The sequence below is a fragment of the Anopheles gambiae genome, chromosome 2 (assembly GCF_943734735.2).
Source record: "Anopheles gambiae chromosome 2, idAnoGambNW_F1_1, whole genome shotgun sequence".
NCBI lineage: Eukaryota > Metazoa > Arthropoda > Insecta > Diptera > Culicidae > Anopheles > Anopheles gambiae.
This window is the reverse complement of record NC_064601.1, coordinates 58484478-58505124: the sequence shown is the minus strand read 5'-3', so window position 1 is coordinate 58505124 and position 20647 is coordinate 58484478. Positions and strand designations below refer to the sequence as shown.

Genomic DNA, 20647 nt, shown 5'->3' with positions numbered 1-20647 from the left:
CTGAAATCATGTAAACACTCCATACAAAACTACACAAAAAACTAGCCTGCAATTTTGCTGTCTAGATTATTCTAGGCTCAAAGCTAGAATTAGTTTCGAATATCTGCTCGAAAAAACGGTGTTGTTTACATTTATCCCAAGGTGCATTAAAGAGATCACGTGGTGGAATTTAGAAACAAAGTGTATGTAGTCTAGGTGGTCTCATAGTATGATTTTTAAAACCAAATTTGAATATTACTTTTTGACAGGATGGGTGAAAATTTTTGTTCAAACAAGCTTTCTGGAGGCTTAACGAAAACACAAAACACTCTTAAAATCTTCATTCAGAAGTCTCATAGTGGTCTCAGAGAGCGGTACTTGTTCCGACGCAATGCGTTGCGATTTTGCCAAAATGTATGGGATTTGACAGACGCATGCGTTAACGACGCACGACGCAGCGTCAAAGTAGAAAAATTTCTATTTCGACGCACGTCGTGATGCGTCTGTCAAAATGGTTTAACCATTTCGGGTGAAAATCGATATTTTTCACGTTAAATTGTTTCGAGGGCAGTTTTGCATGTAAATGGACTACTAAATAATTTTATTACAAAACAAAATAAATGTAGAGAAAGTAATTTCGTAATTGCTGCAAAACAAGTGTGTGCGGGTCAGTTTGCAATATGCAATAAAAAAGCGAAAACATGCTTTGCACTGTTTTGAGCAGAGCTGGAAATGATTTTACAGTTGTAATTTAACATTATAATCACATCAGAACCTTTAAATAAGAGGCATTATTGCTGTTTGTTGATGTTTTTCTTTGTAAAATGTGTTGACATATCCATGCAGAACGCAGCGAACAGATACCAGCGTGCGTTCCGCAATGCGTTGCGATACGCTGCGTCGAAACAAGTACCAAGCCCTCATAGTATGATTTTTAAAACCAAATTTGAATATCTCTTTTTGACAGGATGGGTGAAAACTTTTGTTCAAACAAGCTTTCTGGAGGCTTGACGAAAACACAAAACACTCTTAAAATCTTCATTCAGAAGCAGAAGCAATAAAATTCAGTCTTCTAAATTCATACACCTTGAGATAAGCCCCACCCCATATTATACTCACTTAGATAGCTGCTCGAAAACTGCTATACAATGCAAACAGCTGACAGGCTGAAATTTCAGCCTACGAACTTAAAACGGAAAGGGCTCCAATATCAGTTTGATGTGGATTAACATGTTGCACGTGGTGAATAACAATGTTTACATTCGAAAGTGACTTGGAACACCCTGTAAAGTTATCTGTTATTGATGCTTACACTTGCTTAACCCTATTCCAGGCAACCGGCTACCCGGGTAGCCAAATCGATTTGGATTGCTCATTTCTCTGATTCTAGGAATCCGATTGACTTGAAATTCTACCCAAGTGCCACAAATCCACTAAACGACCACTAAACGGCTTCTAAACGACTCAAGTTCTCTACCTAAACGGAATATAGAAAGACTTCGTTTAGCAGACGGCAAACGACTCATGCATTCTAAAAATAGCAAAAAAGCTGGTGGCGCTCTCTGTTGGTGGGATACCCCAACCACTTGAGCTTCATCGCTTGGAGGAGAGCTTTCTCATTTCCGCTGTACTGTTGTATGGTTTCGCATTGAAGTTATGCATCGCTAGAACTAGAACGGCGATATGATTGTTTAAATACTAAACTCCAACGGAAATCACCAGTACTGAAGCAAGTGAGATTTGAGTAATGGTCGTTGGTGTTGATACCCACGTATCTGACCACACGACCATTCATGTAGATTTTTGCTCGGAAAGTTAGAAGGCTATATAGGTCATGATAAAATGAAACTTGTCGAAACACATTGCAAGAAAAGGATAGCAATATAATAATCAGTTTTAATACGCCATCTATTGATCAAACCAATGAAGCTGTGGAGCTTTCATTTTTTCTATGGATATTCAATTTTCCAGTCGTTTAAGCTTAATCTGTGGCACTTGGGTATACATTTGTGTAATCCACAGCCATCGTTCTCTGGAATTTTTCGTAGATTTTTTGGAGTATAATTAAACTGTTTATAAGAATTAAATTTTCCAATACCCCTGTTGACGCCGTCAACCGTCAATTCGGGTGCAAAAGCCTCCTTGCACGGATCACGCGATAGAGGGCGCTGCCGGTCGCTTCGAAATCAATCGGTTTATCGAAAATCGACCAGCGACGGCACGAACCGAAGCCCTTAGGGGGAATGACCGGCGCAACAGGATGACGAGCAGATTCCTTCGCGCACCCAAGTATACGCACGTGATTTTTTAGCGCCATTTAGTGAACTAGAAATAAATTATACACGTTTCTAATTTCGGCTAAAATACGTTCATTGATCTTTGGGTAGAAAGAATTGGATGCTTCGCAACAACCCCTATTCCAGGCAACCGGGCTACCGGTGTAGCCAGCGTCTTTGGAAGCTTATAACTTTTGAATGCGTAATCCAATATTGATGCAATATTCTGATGAAAATTAAATAAACTAATGCAATTTCTAAAACTGTGCATCGATTGATTTAAATCGCTATCTTTTTTAGTTATAGCTTTTCAAAGTTGACAAGATTCTTTTTTCTTTATGATGTGTTTTTGGTTGCCAGTGACAGGGTTAAATTACAAATTTGCGAGTACAGGCGGTCCCCGAGATACACGGTACCTCTTATACGCGGATTCGGAGATACGCGGTTTTCTAAATTTGACAGTTCGTTGAACAAATTGTACTGATTTGACACATCAATTGTAAATTGCCAAATAATTTCCGTTTTGATCGAATGTTAAAAACTATTTCAAAAGGTTTAAAACTGTAATATTCCGTCAGAATCATATCAAATAATTTATAAAGGGACTAAAACCGCCCCCTACTTGCAAAATTACACGAAAATTATTGATATTTTGGCTAAAAATCACGAGATTCGACTTACGCGGAAATTCGAGATACGCGGTATTTTGCGGTCGTTTTCGGTCCCCATTAACCGTGTATCTCGGGGACCGCCTGTATGGATAATGTATCCCGGCCTTAAAGGCCTTGTTCGAGCAGCTACGCGAATCGTGCAGATTTGAACTGCGGATCGGATTACATCCGCGCCCGTTGATGTACACATCTCTATCGATCATAAATTAATACAGTAGAACGTCGATTATCCGGGCAGCTCCGGACCGGACGGTTACCGGTTAATCGATTTGCACGGATAATGGTCCAAGAAATGTCAAATTCATATAAAAATTATAAAATTCACTAGTTTTATGATTAATTCACTTTGAATTAATCGATTAATCGTTTGTAGAATATTATTTTATTCAATAACTATAGGTTTGGCAACTTTTCATGGGCAAACATGAATTTCGAAAATACCACTAAACACTACAGAGTTGCACAAAAAACTGGTTGCCCACTTGACTATCGCTGCAAATGTTCGCCGTACGTTTGAAAAGCTGTCACATTTATGCGCACGGTTAAGCCGCCCGCCGGTTAATCCGCCCCCGGATAATCGACGTTCTACTGTAAATAGAGGGCGAAAAGGCTTTTTCCCTCTCTTCATCACCAGCAATTTCTTACAACGGCTTCGGTAATTATTAGCAGCAAAAACCAAAGAAAGAAAAGGAAACTTTATCCGAAAACTATTCGCGACGAAACATTGGTGCCGTGACCAGGATTGTGCCGATAGCCTGAATATTCGCAATTTTTTCGATAAAGTGCTAAACACCTTTGCCTTTCACTGCCCGACCGTTACACTGCACTTTACACCACACTCGCGTACACGATAATCGCAGTTTTAGTAAGATGTCAGCTCAACCGCTTATTTTGTCGTCGAGACGAACGATTTTGATTGCCATTTTGGCCCGTTACGAAGAGTTTCTTCAAAACTACCAGCCCGATAGGGATTCTATCGAGGTGGAAACTCGTATGGCCAAATTTGACCAAATATGCAAGGATTTGGAGAGCCTTCAACAGCAGCTGGAGGACAGTGCAACCACTGCTGAAGAGATGACACACAATGCCGCCCTTAGGGAGGATTTTGAACGGTGCTTGATTCGCGTTCAATCGGCATTGAAAGCGAAATATAGAGAAATTCCGCGCAGCGAAGTGTCGCAGCAAGGAGCCGGTAGGAACCCGCTACAAGGCATAAAACTGCCCACCATCGCTCTGCCGGAGTTTGACGGCGATTATATGCAATGGCTGACCTTTAGGGATACCTTTGAGTGTTTGATTCACGATAATGTTGATTTGCCGCCAATACAAAAATTCCATTATCTACGCGCAGCCCTAAAAGGTGAAGCAGCGCAAGTGATCGAGGCCATTACAATAAGCGCCTCCAGCTATGAATTAGCTTGGAAAACACTCGCTGAGCGAAATTCGAATGAATATCTGCTGAAAAAACGCCACTTGCAAGCGATGTTCGGCATCACACCAGCGAAGAGGGAAAGTGCGACAACCCTGCACCAGTTAGTGGACGAGTTCGAGCGTCACAAAAAAACCCTAAATCACTTGGGAGAGAAAACTGACGGCTGGAGCAGCATATTAGAGCATTTACTTTGCACAAAATTGCCCTCTAACACATTGCGCGATTGGGAAGAATTTGCTTCGACCAATGACAATCCGAGCTACGATTCGTTGATTGCCTTTTTGCACCGCCGTATGCGCGTACTCGAGACGCTATTAGTAAACAAACCCGAACCATCACCTATAGAAACACCGATACCACCAAGACGCACCATTTTTCCGCGCACTGCTAGTTTTGCTACCACTGACCGCGATGTTAATAAATGCCCGTTGTGCAATATGCCGCACACACCGCCCAAACAGACCGACTTCACGGAAAAGCTTGGCCTGTCTAAAACTACCGCTTTGAGACGCTTCGAGCTGCTGGAGAGGAGGCTAGAACGCAACCCACAGCTCAAGACTATCATGCCTTCATGAAGGAGTATTTGGAGCTGGGGCACATGTCGCTCATGAACAAAGATAGTTGGGATGAACGGGCGTACTACCTACCGCACCATCCCGTATTTAAAGCCTCCAGTACCACCACGAAAGTAAGGGTCGTGTTCGACGGATCTGCAAAAACAAGCACCGGTTATTCCTTGAATGACATTCTATGTGTTGGTCCAATCGTGCAGGACGAGCTGCTTGATATTGTGTTGCGATTCCTCACCTACCAAATAGCACTTGTGGGAGATATAGCTAAAATGTACCGACAAATATTGCTTCATTCTGATGATCGTCGATTGGTGCGCATATTCTTTCGATTTTCGCCGCAAGCTCCGATCCAAGTATATGAGCTCAACACCGTTACATACGGACTAGCACCTTCCTCGTTTCAGGCTACACGCACACTTATCCAACTAGCAGATGATGAAGGGACTGAGTATGCGCTTGCACCTGCAGCCCTGAAACGAAACTTTTACGTGGACGACTTCATTGGTGGTGCCAATAACGTTCGCGAAGCTGTTCAGCTGCGTAAGGAGTTATCAGCGCTACTTGCCAAAGGTGGGTTTGAGTTGCGCAAGTGGACATCAAACAATCTGAGCGTGCTCTCCGGCTTAAGCACGGAGTATATCGGCACACACTCATCGCTGCATTTTATACCCAACGAGACGGTCAAGGCACTCGGCATCTGGTGGAAGCCTGAATCGGATGAGCTGTGTTTTGAATCCAACACTGAGGCTGATGAAGCCACGTCGACCAAGCGATCTATTTTGTCGAGCGTTGCCAAAATGTACGATCCGCTCGGATTGATAGCATCGGTGATCGTGCGTGCTAAGATGCTGATGCAGGAGCTATGGCTACTCAAATCCGACTGGGATGAACCTGTTCCTAATCAAATCTGTAAAAAATGGAAGGCGATTCAGAGCGACTGGAAAACGTTATCCGAGTACAGGATTAACCGTTACGCTCTCTTACCAGATGCAACAGTAGAATTTCACACATTTACCGATGCTTCTGAGGCCGCCTACGGAGCATGTGTCTACGCTCGTTGTGAAAACGTGGCGGGAGAAGTCCGCATCAGCCTATTAGCTTCGAAGTCTCGAGTGGCACCACTGAAGCGCGTCACGTTGCCGAGGCTTGAACTTAGCGCAGCTGTCCTGGGCGCCCATCTGCATCATCGCGTCAAGGAGGCAATGCAGATCGTGTGCGCCGAATCATTTTTCTGGTCCGACTCAACAGTGACGCTAAAATGGATTGCGTCACCTCCCAACTCCTGGAAGACGTTCGTGGCAAATCGAGTAGCTGAGGTGCAACACTACTCTCATCCAAGGCAATGGAGGCACGTTCCTGGCACATCCAATCTTGCTGACTTGGTTTCCCGAGGCATGTCGGCAGCACACTTCACGCAGAATCAGCTTTGGAATAACGGTCCAGATTGGCTTGTGCAACCTTCGTCCCATTGGCCCAGCTCAGATCCAGAACCAAGCGATGAGGCGGACCTAGAAACACGCCAGGTGAGTGCCGCTTTAGTTTGTACACAAACTCATCCATGGTTTGGCATTTCTTCATCCTTCACCAGAATGGTACGCATCATTGCATACTGCATACGGTTTGTGCGCAACACCAAGCAGAAGGCGCGATCACAGCGACCGATACCGCACACCAATGCATCCAAGACGATCACGCCCAAGTACGTGGATGCTGCAAAAACTGTGCTTTGCAGACTAGCCCAGCAAGATGCATTTTCCGCGGAAATCAAGCAGCTAAAAAAGGGAGAAGCATTGATGAAACAATCACCTTTACGAAAACTTACCCCATTCCTGGATACAGAAGAAGTAATACGGGTGGGAGGACGATTGAACTTGTCGCAACTACCGTATCAGTCCAACCATCCAGCTGTTCTACCGAAGAACCACAAATTCACCCGTCTACTTGCGGAAGATTATCATGAAGAGATGAAACATGCTAGTGGAAGGCTATTGCTATCCCGCATTAGAGAACTGTATTGGCCACTGGACGGACGTCGCTTGGTAAAAAGCATTGCAAGAAACTGCTTCCGCTGTATTCGGCAAGATCCCGCACTCGCCCGGCAGCCGGTTGGCCAGCTTCCACCATCCCGCATCACACCGAGCCGACCCTTTTCTGTAACCGGAGTGGATTACGCCGGTCCATTCTACTTGAAGCCAGCGCACCGGAAGGCAGCAGCTACTAAGAGCTATCTGTGCGTTTTCGTGTGTTTCGCTACGAAAGCTGTGCATTTGGAACTCGTAGGAGACCTCACAACGGCGGGATTCTTAGCAGCGCTACGCCGATTCACATCACGACGCGGATTGCCAGCCCACATCCATTCTGATAATGGGAAAAACTTCGAAGGCGCAGAACGTGAACTGAAGGAGCTTTTTGAGCTGTTCAACGACGAACAACACCGCAACACCGTGGCTACTAGATGCGCTGACCGGGGAATCACTTGGCATTTCAACCCACCAAAGGCTCCACACTTCGGCGGATTATGGGAAGCAGCAGTAAAGACGGCGAAGCGACTGCACGCTAGATGATCTTCAGAAGTGGCAGCTTTTGGTTCAGCGTTTTTGGAAGCATTGGGCCACTGAGTATCTACAAGAAATGCAGAAATGTTATGCAAGTGGTGGCAGCAACAACAGCAACACCCGGCAGGCAATTGACGTTTCATACTAGGGCGAGGGGCGTTGAAACGCATGGAAGAGCAGCAAGAAACACGGACGAGCGCTGATGAACTGCAACTGTGTGCGTGTAACAGCACCAAACGGCATGTGACGACGTACAGTGTGTGGATGTGTGTGTGTAATTTTAGGCAGCGAAGATGGATCGAGGTTATGTTTACAAAGTGAAAAAGTTTGATGCAGAAGCGTCTTTGTGATAAACATGTATTTTAGTTGCATAATTTCAGTGTTAAAGTTTGTAATGTGAACTTAAAAGTAATGACCAATGGTGCTATTCACTTGTGTGCTGTTGGCGAATATTGAAGCGTTGAAATATTGAAGCTTCCTATGTTAGTTTGTTGTGCTTAGTGTGAAGCAAAAATGTGTGCTAAAGTGTTATAAATTAGAAATATGTATGCGTATCCGTCTAATGTTCGGTTAAATCTATCTAATTTTCCATATTTTTGGGTGTCCTTATCGTTTACCAGGAGAAAACGATAGATGGAGGTTAGATACGTGCAGCTATTTGCCTCCGCAGGAAGGTATGTTAATTAAAGTTGTTGTATTTGTAATTTTTCATTACGCTGCAATTAAATAAATAATCGGATAAAATTTGCCGTTTAACATTATGAATAATCGATGTTATCAGTGTCCTTCAGAAGTGTTCCAAGCTGTCCGAAGACACACAAATCCGCAATCCACAATCCAAGCACACAAATCCGATTCACCTCGTATGCACCCAGCGGATTTCATGCGAAGGATATTGAAAAGCCATCAAAGAAGTGGGCATGATGGTAAGGAAACTTTAATTATTTTTACTTTAAGATTTCTTATCCTTATTTTTGTTTACAACCTTGGATCGTCGGTGCGGGCCTTATGGGAACTGCGCGGTCAGAGCAACAACCGGATGAGCATTTCGTTTCAGGTGGAAATTATATCAAGTTTGGGAATTGAAGAGAGTTACGGCACACTGTGAACATCGTTGTAAACAATCGATGGTAACATTTATGTATAGCTTATGAATGCATGTGTTTATCTAATTATTCATTAATTCGTTTATTTATTAATTTGAGCATTAGCGCTCCATCGACATTTTTTTTTGTTCTTTTTAGAAAATTGCTCTAACGGAACAGCTTATCCCGGCCTTTCTCGGGTTTAGTTGCTGTTGCTTGACCGCGACGATTGACACCAGAGTTTGCTATGGTCGTATTGTCGTCGTATAATCGTGTTATCGCTGTTAACACACTTTGTTTATATCTATTAAGATGCAACAGCATTATTTATTTTCCGGAATATGGCTAGCGTTGTTCCTCCTTATAAGACGAAGACGTTTGAAATTAGCACCTGTGTCAATCGTCAAACGGTTGGCAATAAAGTACAATAAATGATAGGAGCAAAAACGCGATGGCTGTTAGTGATTTGCGAAATGAAACCAACAGCCATTTTACATTTTTTATCTTAAACAAGTCCTATATTAACCCCTGAAAGCTACCAAAGCTACAATTTTTCATTTCATTTGTATAATTAGAGAAGAATAGATAAAAGGTGTAATATAGTATCAATAGGACATTACAATTAATAAAAATGGAAAAGCAATGTGTTTATCAATAAATAATATGTAATATATATATACAGCAACTATAAATAGAGCGATTTAACTAAATATAAATATATGTTTATTTCTTCCTTCTATGGCAGCTTGTTTTAACATTTCCCTGTATGTTTACTCTTGCCGGTGCATGTGTCAGTTTTCTTTTTAAATATTCTTTATCATATTCTATATCTATGTCTATTCCCACGTGGTTTGTGGCGATAGACTTAAATAAGCACTGTATTTGGGTAGTTACTAAAAGCTATTTTTTCCTGACGATCCTTCCCAGCTACACCGTGCAAGAAAAGTCCCATCAAACATTAACGCTGATCATTTTGGCTGGTGTACGGCTCACAATACAAACAGATCCTCTAGCAGCCGCTATCACCGATGCAGAAGCACTGGAGGGTAATTGTTGTCTTACAACAGCGGACATCATACCACGCTGATTCTTCGGAGCATGAACTTCGACAAGCGATGCAATCGATGGTACTGCAGATCCCGCCAATGCCTGTTGTCTACCGATCTTCATACCTGATTCCTGCGGTAGAGCATCAACAACCGGTACCACTGATGGCGCAGCAGTACTAGTTGACGGTTGCTGTCTATGTTGCTGGCCTAACGGACGGAATGGTGCAGGAACACCAGGTAATGTTGACCGATGATGATTACCATCACCGGCATTCGAGACCAGCGCTGACACTTCATCCGTTACCTTCAGCTGTTCAACAACACGGACTGGCATTCTTTGTTGACTCGCGCTGACCGGCCACTGAAACCACCGAAGGCACTACACTTGTTGTCGGAAGTTGTACAACAACACGCACCGGCAATCCGGGAGGACGGATGGTACGAGGAATTGCAACCGAAACCATCGATGGCACTGCACTTGTTGTCGGAAGTTGTCCAACAACACGGACCGGCAATCTGGGAGGATGGATAGCACGAGGAATTGCAACCGAAACCACCGATGGCACTGCACTTGTCGTCGGAAGTTGTCCAACAACACGGACTGGTACATCTGACTGACGAAGCTACTTATCACATACCCGCATTTTATGTCCCCATTCTTGGTGTTTCCGGGTTACTCGCCATCGCGCTGTAGTCGGATCATACTGCTCCTGTCCTGCTTCGATTAATGCCTCCGCAAAGACAACATTAGAGCACGCGTTCCTATTCCTCATCCTCCGGCACCGTCTGGAAAATGTGGGAGTCACTGCTCTATAAAAACCACCGGACTACCACAAACTGGAAACAGCGGAAAACCCCGTGGGTCACCGGCCACCGTGCTAAATTGAAGCAAAGTTGAAGTAAGTCTGATAGTATCTAAAGTAATAAAAAGACAGTTTGATAAACTAGTTAACAATGTTTATTTTTCATTTCAGCTAATATGCCGTGCGAAAAAGCAAAATAAATATTTCATTTTAATGTTTATTAAGCTACACCGACATTATATTTTTCATCTAAAACGTTTTTGATGTGTTTTTTCTCATCGCGTTTAGGCGTCGTGTATGAGATCGCAACTGCTAATAATTTCGTCGTCTGAGGCGGACTGTTATGGAGGTACAAAATCTTCAGTGATGATGAATGCGTTCACGCATCTACGAGCCGGTAATTGGCGGTATCCAGATCATCGTCGTACTGTTAGCTTACCTAAGCTACCGAAATTAGCGTCAGTGTAAAATGTAAGAGAAAGACAAATTGACGATATAATTAAAATTAATGGTTTACATGGATTGCGCTACACTAACAATATTTTTCTCTTATATTGTCTATTTCAGCTGTGCTGTGAGAATTACAGTTGGCTCTCACAACCGTCCGGAAGTCGCAGTGATAATGGTAACATCAAGATCATCACCACCGCACGAAGCGCAGCATATTGACCCAAGCCCAAGCGGACAGCAACCACCTGCAGCAAACGTACGCCGAACGAATGGTCGTGGTAGACGCGTTAGGATTGCAAGGCGATACTTGCGCTCTGAAAATGCTAGCACAGATGTTTGGGCCACAGAGGTGACGTTCCGAGATTGTAAAAACATACCGGGCCCACAGGTAGGCAACAACCGCGCCCAAATCTATGGCATAGTATTGGGTGTTAGCTCGTCCGCTAGCACCGGTTACACTGGTACGGGTAGGAAGCGTGCAAATGAAAAAATATGTAAAAATGTCGCCCTTATTCCTTTATACATACAAGAAACGATCACGAACGATCAGCATGAAATGCACTTGACTGATATTATTCTTCTTTCTTTAGTTTCAGATAAGCCGTTCTCATCAATGCCATACCATGTACGGTCGGCTAGTTACACTTCATCACGAAGGACAATCACATCTGGGTGATGGAATGCTGTCAAAACGATGAAGCTGGCTTAGTCCTCGATGACGACAACAAATTGTTTGAACATGTTCAATTAAACAAACATGTTGTTTTGGCTTCTCATAATTAATGGTAATGTATAGCATTCTCAACGCTTAATTTGTGTGAAACGCAAATAACTTTCTTTACTTATTTTATGTTTTATGTTTTAATTTAATTACAGGTGAATGCTGCTGCGTGATAAACGTTTTCGTGCGCTAAATAAGGTTTGTATGAAAAATAGTGTATTTTTAAAATATTTAATTTTCAATAAAGTAACGGTCAATTTGAAAATAAGCTGTGTTGATATACAACCCGAATGAAAGAAATACACGGATAAACGAATGTAAATAATACACGAAAGAACGGGAGGTCCGTTTCATCCGTACCCCCCCACGCCCAATCATGTCTTCCGTTGGGCGCCTGAGCCATGCACGGTTGGGCGCCCGTTTCTCCTCCTCCGGCGCCGTCAGTTTAGCTGTCAATTGCCTGCCGGGTACCCACCACTCGTTGGCCTCTCGCGCGTATCGTTGAAATCCATCCCGGTGAAGACAAGATAGTACGCGTCGTTACGCTTAAGACGGCTAAGGGAATAATTACGCGACCGATCACGAAAATATGCGTTTTACCGCTCAGAACTGATAGCGAAAACCACGTGTAGTCTAGGAAGCAACTTTTTGTTGACATTCGTCAAGGTGGGGAGGTTGTTCGAGCAGCTACGCGAATCGTGCAGATTTGAACTGCGGATCGGATCACATCCGCGCCCGTTGATGTACACATCTCTATCGATCATAAATTAATAAATAGGATGCGAAAAGGCTTTTTCCCTCTCTTCATCACCAGCAATTTCTTACAACGGCTTCGGTAATTATTAGCAGCAAAAACCAAAGAAAGAAAAGGAAACTTTATCCGAAAACTATTCGCGACGAAACAGGCCTTATTAAACGGAGGAAAATTCTGTCATTCGATTTTGGAATCTATCCTTCAAACAAAGTTTGATAGATGGATGCCAGTCGAAAAATCTAAATTCGGCATGGTCTTTTCCGATTTGCTCCCAAGTAGATTTTTTTTCTGTCAACGTCGATAGAGCGAATTGAATTTCCAATGATGTTGAACAAAAACAACAAAAATGGGAAACAACGAAGGATTCTTTCGGATAAAGCCAAGAAAATCAATAAATTAAATATTAAATGTGAAAGGTGACAGCACAATTATCTTGCCTTACCGTAGCAATAGATGATGCGCAATCTCAGATTGCGCATATATTTATCTTTCAAACGGGTCTTCTTCTTCTTCTTCTTCTTCTTGCGAGAGGGGATGTATCCTTCTATGTTGTTCAAACGATTGTTTGAAACAGCGTATTCAGAGGCTTACTCTCTCTGTAGAGACTTCGACTATCTAGAGTCATATGATCAAGGTGTTATAAATGACAAGGTGAAGTTGTTCAGAGCAAAATTTCTCGACTTGACATTTCTCTTCTGGGGGCTCCGGTATAAAAATCGGGAAGGGCTGGTGCGGGGTAATGAAATTTGTATGCAGAGAGTGACAGATGTCCCCCACAATGTCGCCCAGCAAAAGCGATAAAAATCAACCTTCTAAATACATTATCCTTGGGTTTGATATATTTATCTGTCAAAAATATATATATATATATATATATATATATATATATATATATATATATATATATATATATATATATATATATATATATATATATATATATATATATATATATATATATATATATATATATATATATATATATATATATATATATATATATATATATATATATCTCCGACATATAATCTTGAAAATTTATGCGCAATCTTGGTGCAATATGAAAATATATGGAAAGGACGTTTATAGCTCAGGGTTGGCTACGCAAAATGACTTATGTTTTAATAAAACAAATATATGCACAATCTGAGATTGCGCATCGTGCATTAATACGGTTAAGGTTCCAACGAATGTCACCGTTCAAAAAGACATAGTGCGAAAACGTCTCGTGCTACAAAAAGTAGCTAATTTTTTCTGGTTTTTGATACAAAGTTCCACTCCGCGATGATCAAAGTAGCTCATTTAACCCTGTCAATCAATTTTAAAACACACGAAAAAATTAAATTGAACTTTGTTCAAAATTATGTTTAGCGTTTGGCATTAATCTGGCTCGTAAATAAACTGAATCATTGGATTGTTTCGCATGAAGCAGAAATATCACACGAGACAAGTAGCTCTGTTTGTAAAATTGAGCTACCTTTTGTCGCATGAGACGTTGACGCTCTATGTCTATTTGAACGGTCAGATGAGGCGATGTTTTTGTTGGGACAAAACCACAATAAAAGGGCAAATGCGCCAAGAATGGCCATTATTTTTTGCCACAATTGGCCACAATTACTGACGCGATTTGTCCTACAACAACATTTAACGTAGCAATTTATGGACGTTGATCAACATTTCAAATGGTATATAGATGCATGGTCGAAACATAATGAGACATCAAGTAAGAATAATTTTGATTCATACATTATACCGACCTCTAGCTTGCGCTGGACGCCACCAGATGCGCTAGTGAAATTAAAATTTACACTTGTGAGTGCGGAAATGTCCCTTGGCATTTAAACATTGTTTTTCACGTGTAAGAAGTTATTCCATATAAGTGAGATATTTCATTTCCATCATAATAATTTTTATTTTTTTTAGCATGATTTTCAACACTTCACTTGTCAACGAATGAAGAGATTCCACTTAAACCCTAGTGAAAAACGTTGGCAGCAAACCGTTGAAGTATTAAATATCATGCAGAAGAAATGAAAAATTATCATGATGGAAATGAAATATCAGAATGAAGTGGAATAACATTTTGCACGCGGTGAAGAACAATGTTTAAATTTGAAAGTGAGTTGGGAGACCCTGTAAGAATAGAATAAGCATTTTAATGATCAGAATCTTTTTCTTTGAAACATAAGCTCGTTAGTAAGTGTTTTGTCTGGACATTTATTAACGCGATATGGAACAAAATGTCTTCCATCAACTTACGTAAGAATAGTCAAAACGAAGAAGGGGAAGTAAAGGGATGTGTGTGTGTGTGTGTGTGTGTGTGTGTGTGTGTGTGTGTGTGTGTGTATGTGTGTGTTCATCCCCATCCCATTAGTGGTTGATGTTACTGCTACAGAAAGAATGTGGAAAGTATTCCAAAATGCAGGAAAGAAAAAAGAAGAATGGAATAAAGTCCACAAGATCGGTGAGAATTCGTTTAACGTAGGTAGATAGGAAAATAAATGGCTTAGCTTTGAGTTCGTATTTTCAGTGCTCGTAGGAGATTCAAGTTTAAAGGAAGAATTTGCATCCAGCGTATAGCGTGAAACGGAACGAAGAATCAGAATTTGATATTGTTTTTTTGGATGAAAGAGATCTGCCGTCTAATCCTCGATTGTACAATGTTCATCCTATCTTGAAAGCCATCGCCATCACGGGACTGCTAGCAATGTGGGTTTATTTTTTCCTCACATATATCATGGGTTTTTGTGGACAAAGGCTTCACCTGGGGCCCAAGGAGGTGGTTTGCTGGGTAAGAATCCACGTCAACACCATGCGATGTCTAAGAAGATTCCCCCTCCATGTAAAAAAAACATACACATATACAGACCAAAAGGTTTTCTACTTATGACTCAAGGATCAACGCATCCGTAATCAACGACATCGGTAGATCAAATAAATCAAAGAGCAAAGAATCGATATAGCTATCTCTATGTCACTATTTTACGATCATGGTGATTAGAGCCCTTCCCAAAATATTGAAAAAAAAAAAATCTGTTTTAAGTGGGTTTAGTTTGGCTTTAATTTTATTTATATTTTTGGTTCTGTATTAATCGTATTTTGTTTTTGAAAATATAATATACGATACGAAGATATGTTTTGTCGTAGAATGGTTGTGGAGCATTTAATCGGGTTGTTTTCATTGTTACAAGTACGCCAACAATTATAGGTTGACTTTAAGACCGCACATGCGAGGTACGCAGAATGAATGCCTTGCACTTGGATGAGATGTTTTGCAAGTAGCCAAATTATTAGAATTTTTTTATTATTCAAAATACGTCGATTGGACAGGACAATTGGAGAAGACTATCGTAGATTGTAGTAATAGAATGCTACTTTTTGTCATCAAGGAGTGTGAATTGCTGATGATGCAAATGAACGCCAAATGAATATTAATTGTAGTAAATTAATAAAGCCTCGACAGACGATACGGTCCGTTCACCACTAATCTTTTTCCAATCATCATTTTCAATCATTTTCTTACAGATATGGCTAAGAATGATAAAAAAAAATGGACTTGAAGGACGGAATCAAAATGGTCAAAATTTAAATATTTTGTATTTTTTCATTTATTGAACGACGTAATACATTGATTGCACTGATATCACTACTATTTCATGAAAATGATCACCACAACTCAATAAAAACATGAAAACAGCTAGTTTAAGCAAAAAAAATCCCGTTTGTATGAAGGTTTTAATTGATCCAACAAGCAAGCGCTTCACAATAGGTGATTGATTATCAGGGATTAAGTAGTTCGCAAACTAAGCAGCTGCATGAGGCCCCTAGAAAAGGAACCCCCTGTTCACAAGTAAATTTGCTTCGCAATTCTTCTCTGGTTTAGAATTCTTCATACAAATTTTCGCTCTTAAAAAAGGTCTACATTCGTGTGACCGTTTAGTCGTTTATTGTTCAGCGGTTGCTTACTTTTAGTGGAAAATAAGCGGTCGTTTAGAATTATTGCTAACATGAGATATATATGATCGTCAATTTGACGACGATCCTGATGGGAATCGATCGATAGATGTGATTTTGTTAGGGCTGCTGCTTTGAATAATACTACGTCTGGATGTGGCCATTGACGAAGTTGATTTTTTTTATATATTATAAAAGAACAGTTTCTAAATTCAGCTGTAGCTTCTTTCAGTATATTTTTTTCAGTACAAATAGGTGTGTATATTCAATCAAACAGCTTACAGCTCACTCGCAAGACTTAACAACATGCTCGTTATAGGTTCAAGACCAGGATGGATCGTCCTCTCTTAGAAAGGACTGACTATCTGGTTGCGTGGTACTGAGTCTCGAGAGCCTGTACAGTCCGGCATGACCGCGCATCTTTTACCAATTTATCAGACTTACTTTGTTTTACCATGTAAACGGAATATCAATGGTCAGTACGAGAACAGTATTATAGGTTCTGACTTAGAATGGTTATGGTTAACTTAGAAGTAACTCTCTAGTTAAATTGGCGAGCCTATCATGATTCCATGTACGGCCTGCGATACTTTATCAACACAACTGATTTGTTCTCATAAAAGTAGTTTGACTATAGCTTCAATGACTACAATAATATTTTTTTAACTAGATTAACTTTTACATTCGAATTAACATCCAATTTTTTTAATTGAAAAATTTACTACGGATCTTAGCTGTAAATGTGATGTGGTTTCAACTGTTTCAGATAATTATAATTCGCAACAAAAATGGGTGCATATACGTTTTCTTTAATGTTTTGAATCATTTTCAAAATCTGAAGTAGACCATTGTTAAGTAAGGAAAATGGGTTGATACCAAAACCAATTTTGACACGTTGTCAAGTAAGTAACGCCATCACTGGTCACGCCCTGTTTAACCAATTATGCAGGCTATTTAATACTTTAAATTATTGTTTATTTAGACCTCAAAAACAATTTTCTTCACATGCTGGTATTGCTTACGAATATGTTTAGAGAAGTTGTGTTGTTTTATTCAGGAGGTTTTGTTGTTATTTGTAAATATTAAAAATTACATGTTGTTGATGTGTATATTTTTGATAAATCTTATAGAACCGCGGGCCGCATGCGGCCTTCAAGAGCTTATAATGCGACCCACGATGACTTTGTCAGAGTTAATATAAATGTTACGCTATTATGAGATATTCAAATAAAAATGTATTTTTTATTTTTCTTAGACAAAAATCAAGCTTTAGTAACACGAAACTGTACAAGTATCGTTAGTATTTTGTTGTAAAAACGAGATTTAAACGTTCACTCATCATGTAAAGGTAGCGTCAAATGGCCCTCAACATAGTTATTTTTGAAGCAATGCGGTCCGCGTGCTGAAAAGTTTGGAGAGCCCTGTCTTAGAGTAAATATGGTCTTGGTTATTAAATGTTTTATAAGAAAGTTAACGACCCTCATGAAGCTTTCGTGAAAAATATTTATTATTCATAATCATGTGTATCATATTTTAGCAGACAATAGTTATACATTTTAGAGCAGTAGTAGTAGTAATGTAGTTGAATGAATCACTACATTACATACTTATATGGTTTGATGAATGTGTAAATCATTACGAAAAAAAAAAAATACAGGAGAACCTCGCATAACGAGTTGAATCCAGTGGCGGGAGACTCTTTTCTGCATAAATGGTATAAAGCATTAAATAATTGGTTCCATTACCGCTAATGTGCTGATACATATGCATATATGCATATAAATAACTAAAACATATGTTTATAAATCTAAAATTTGGAAAGATATAGTATAAAGTGTAGTTTTTTCGTCATGTTGATTCATGTTGAGCCATTGTATATTGTTTTTGTATTTTCTATAATATTTTCTATAATATATATATATATATATATATATATATATATATATATATATATATATATATATATATATATATATATATATATATATATATATATATTTATATATATAGGGTACTTGCGATGGGTTTAACTGTTTGTCAGCATAGGCATTAGGCAACACTCGTCAAATTGTTCTCGTAGGGAACGGCCGAATGATGGCCAAAAGAAACGTAATGATTTGTTAGACAGGAGAAGAGAGAGGTTCGAAATCATATTATAAGTAATTAAGGTAAAATTCCGGTCTATGGCCGGATTAAGGTAAGGCCGGTCTAGTGGTACAGTCGTCAACTTGTCCGTCATGGGTTCAAGACCCGAATAGACCGTGCCCCTATACGTAGGACTGGCTATCCTGCTATGGTAACAATAAGTCACTGAAAGCCAAGCTCACTTCATTAGTAGGTACAGGCAGGCCTTGACCGACAGCGGTTGTTGTGTCAAAGAAGAATAAGAAGAACAAGGTAAAATTCAAGATGGTGCTCTTTAATGAAAATAAAATACATAGTATTTATGTTTATTTATTTTTGTTCATATAGCGTTATCGTTAGTTCCTTAGATTGGAAAGTCCTCTCATATTCCATATATTTTTGTATCTTCCATATTTCATACATTTTAGAATGGCAGTTAACAAAAACATCGGTTAATGGATGTTAGATTTTTTCAATGTCAGTCAGACTCCATTTCAACACTTTGATAATTTTTCCTTATCATGAATTTTTCTCTATGCTGTCCATCCCTTGGAGAATCACTTTAGACCAGCGTTCGGCATAGTCCGGCTCGGGGGCCAAATGCGGCCCGCCGCAACATTCCGCGAAAGGTTTTGACTGATTTTGAAAGATGGAAAGAAACTATTCGTATACACATTACTGTATATCTTTTAGAATAACATTTTATACCATCGTACTCTTTCAACTTTAGTTAAAGTACTATGGAATGACGGATCGTTTGGTATGTTCGAACTCGTGATCAATATCCCCGTAACGTTTACATGGAAACAATAGCCTTTTTTCGGCTGGCTGTAGAACAAAAACTAGGAGAGATAATTTCTTTACATGTACATCATTTGAAAGGTAGTTATTTAAGCTTCCTTGGACAAATAAATCTAAGACTTTGGGAGTTGCTGTTCATCAATTATTCGGAATTTTCTCCACGATGGACGAATACATGCCTATAGGCATCCTAAGTTTTCGCGACAGAATTGTTAGAGTAGAGCTAGGGTTTCATGTCGAAATTTTGCCGAAACTCACCTAATACGAACGCATTAAGTTTTGGCGTCACTGTTTGCCATTGCGAAATCAGTGGACGCGATTTCTGCTTCCTGATATATGTGTTTATGTTTCCCAAGTACTATTTCACTGTTTGGCGGGTTGCATCGATCTCCCGGCCCAGATAACCCAGTAATGGAGCCACTTGTACCTCTGTCTTCATTTTTAGCTTTTTTGGAACCCCAAAACGCAGAAACGTTATCATGCGACGAAAAACTTATGTATGCAGTCCATTTAAGACGCTACGGGGTGTCATTCGTTGATCACGCACGCTTCTAAGTTGGTTGGTTTACTTTTTTGGTCATCATGGTTAGAGTTTGACTGATAGAGGTGTCAAGGTGAAGTGACTGATAGAGGTTGCCTGTTGTCTCATGGGATACTACTATTCAAAGTGCAATTAACAATTAGTTAGAACGGGTGAAGATAATCCTATGATAATCCCATGAATTGGTCAATTTTGTAAATGCAACGTTAAATTACATAACGGTTAACATTGTTTCAACACGACAATAAGACTTTCGGTTTGAAGGAAATCGCACACGAAATTTTATATTGATGTGATGCACTAAAGACTGGTTGCAATAAATTTATTTAAAGTTTTGCATGCGACTTTGCGATGGGAGAGCATTTGACTTTCGCCAACGCAAAGCATGCAAAACAATGTTTTAAATATAGTGAAACAGCTCCATACATTTTCACGAGATATTTGTTTTGTTATGTTTTAATCGTTATTCTTAATTTCACACAAATCAGTGGGTTTTTCTTTAAATTTGTTTAGGGATATTTTTGATCGTATTTGAAAGCAAAAACATATAATAAAAAAACCCTTGTTGTTTTAACGAGAACGACGATTCCACACTGTTGCTGTTTACGAGTACAACGATTGCCAAAGAGCTTTTTCATAAGGAATCAGTTATCAATTTATCTGACATGGCATGACTTGTCCATAAAGCATTTTTAAAATGTTTTACTGAATCTATGTTTGCTTCGATAATTTTTCAGCCTTTCAGACTTTTGTATCATCCCCGGAATATCTTCAATTTTTTACGGCGTGGGAAGAAGGGGTCTTCAAGAAGCTATATTGATCTCTTTTTGTAGTTTTTTGACTGATCAAAGTTTTGGCCATCTATTGCTGATTGTAAAGT

At 39.9% G+C, this 20647-nt stretch overlaps 1 protein-coding gene and 1 long non-coding RNA gene across 6 annotated transcripts; both read left to right on the top strand.

Annotated features, from left to right (window-relative positions):
* Positions 1-5727: 5727 nt before the first annotated feature.
* LOC133392188 (uncharacterized) lies at positions 5728-7151 on the top strand. The gene is made up of 3 exons (XM_061651451.1): positions 5728-6269; positions 6519-6629; positions 7013-7151. Exons 1-3 carry the CDS (start codon positions 5728-5730, stop codon positions 7149-7151), a joined length of 792 nt encoding a protein of 263 aa, XP_061507435.1.
* Positions 7152-7473: 322 nt separating this feature from the next.
* LOC133391482 (uncharacterized) lies at positions 7474-11875 on the top strand. Of its 5 annotated transcripts, XR_009764984.1 has the most exons (8): positions 7474-8159; positions 8267-8411; positions 8513-8615; positions 9498-10518; positions 10594-10893; positions 10990-11260; positions 11463-11657; positions 11749-11875. It is a non-coding gene; the product is annotated as an uncharacterized LOC133391482 (long non-coding RNA). The 5 variants fall into 5 exon arrangements; XR_009764982.1 differs by having other exon boundaries at positions 8513-10518; XR_009764983.1 differs by having other exon boundaries at positions 8267-8615.
* The last annotated feature ends 8772 nt before the right edge of the window (positions 11876-20647 follow it).

Bases quoted from the DNA above. Each gene is read 5' to 3' on its own strand.
- LOC133392188 (XM_061651451.1), top strand. From the start codon at position 5,728: ATGTACGATCCGCTCGGATTGATAGCATCGGTGATCGTGCGTGCTAAG. The intron at 6,270-6,518 runs GCAATGGAGGCA...ATCCTTCACCAG, and splicing joins CAACACTACTCTCATCCAAG to AATGGTACGCATCATTGCAT. The intron at 6,630-7,012 runs GTACGTGGATGC...GTATTCGGCAAG, and splicing joins TCCAAGACGATCACGCCCAA to ATCCCGCACTCGCCCGGCAG.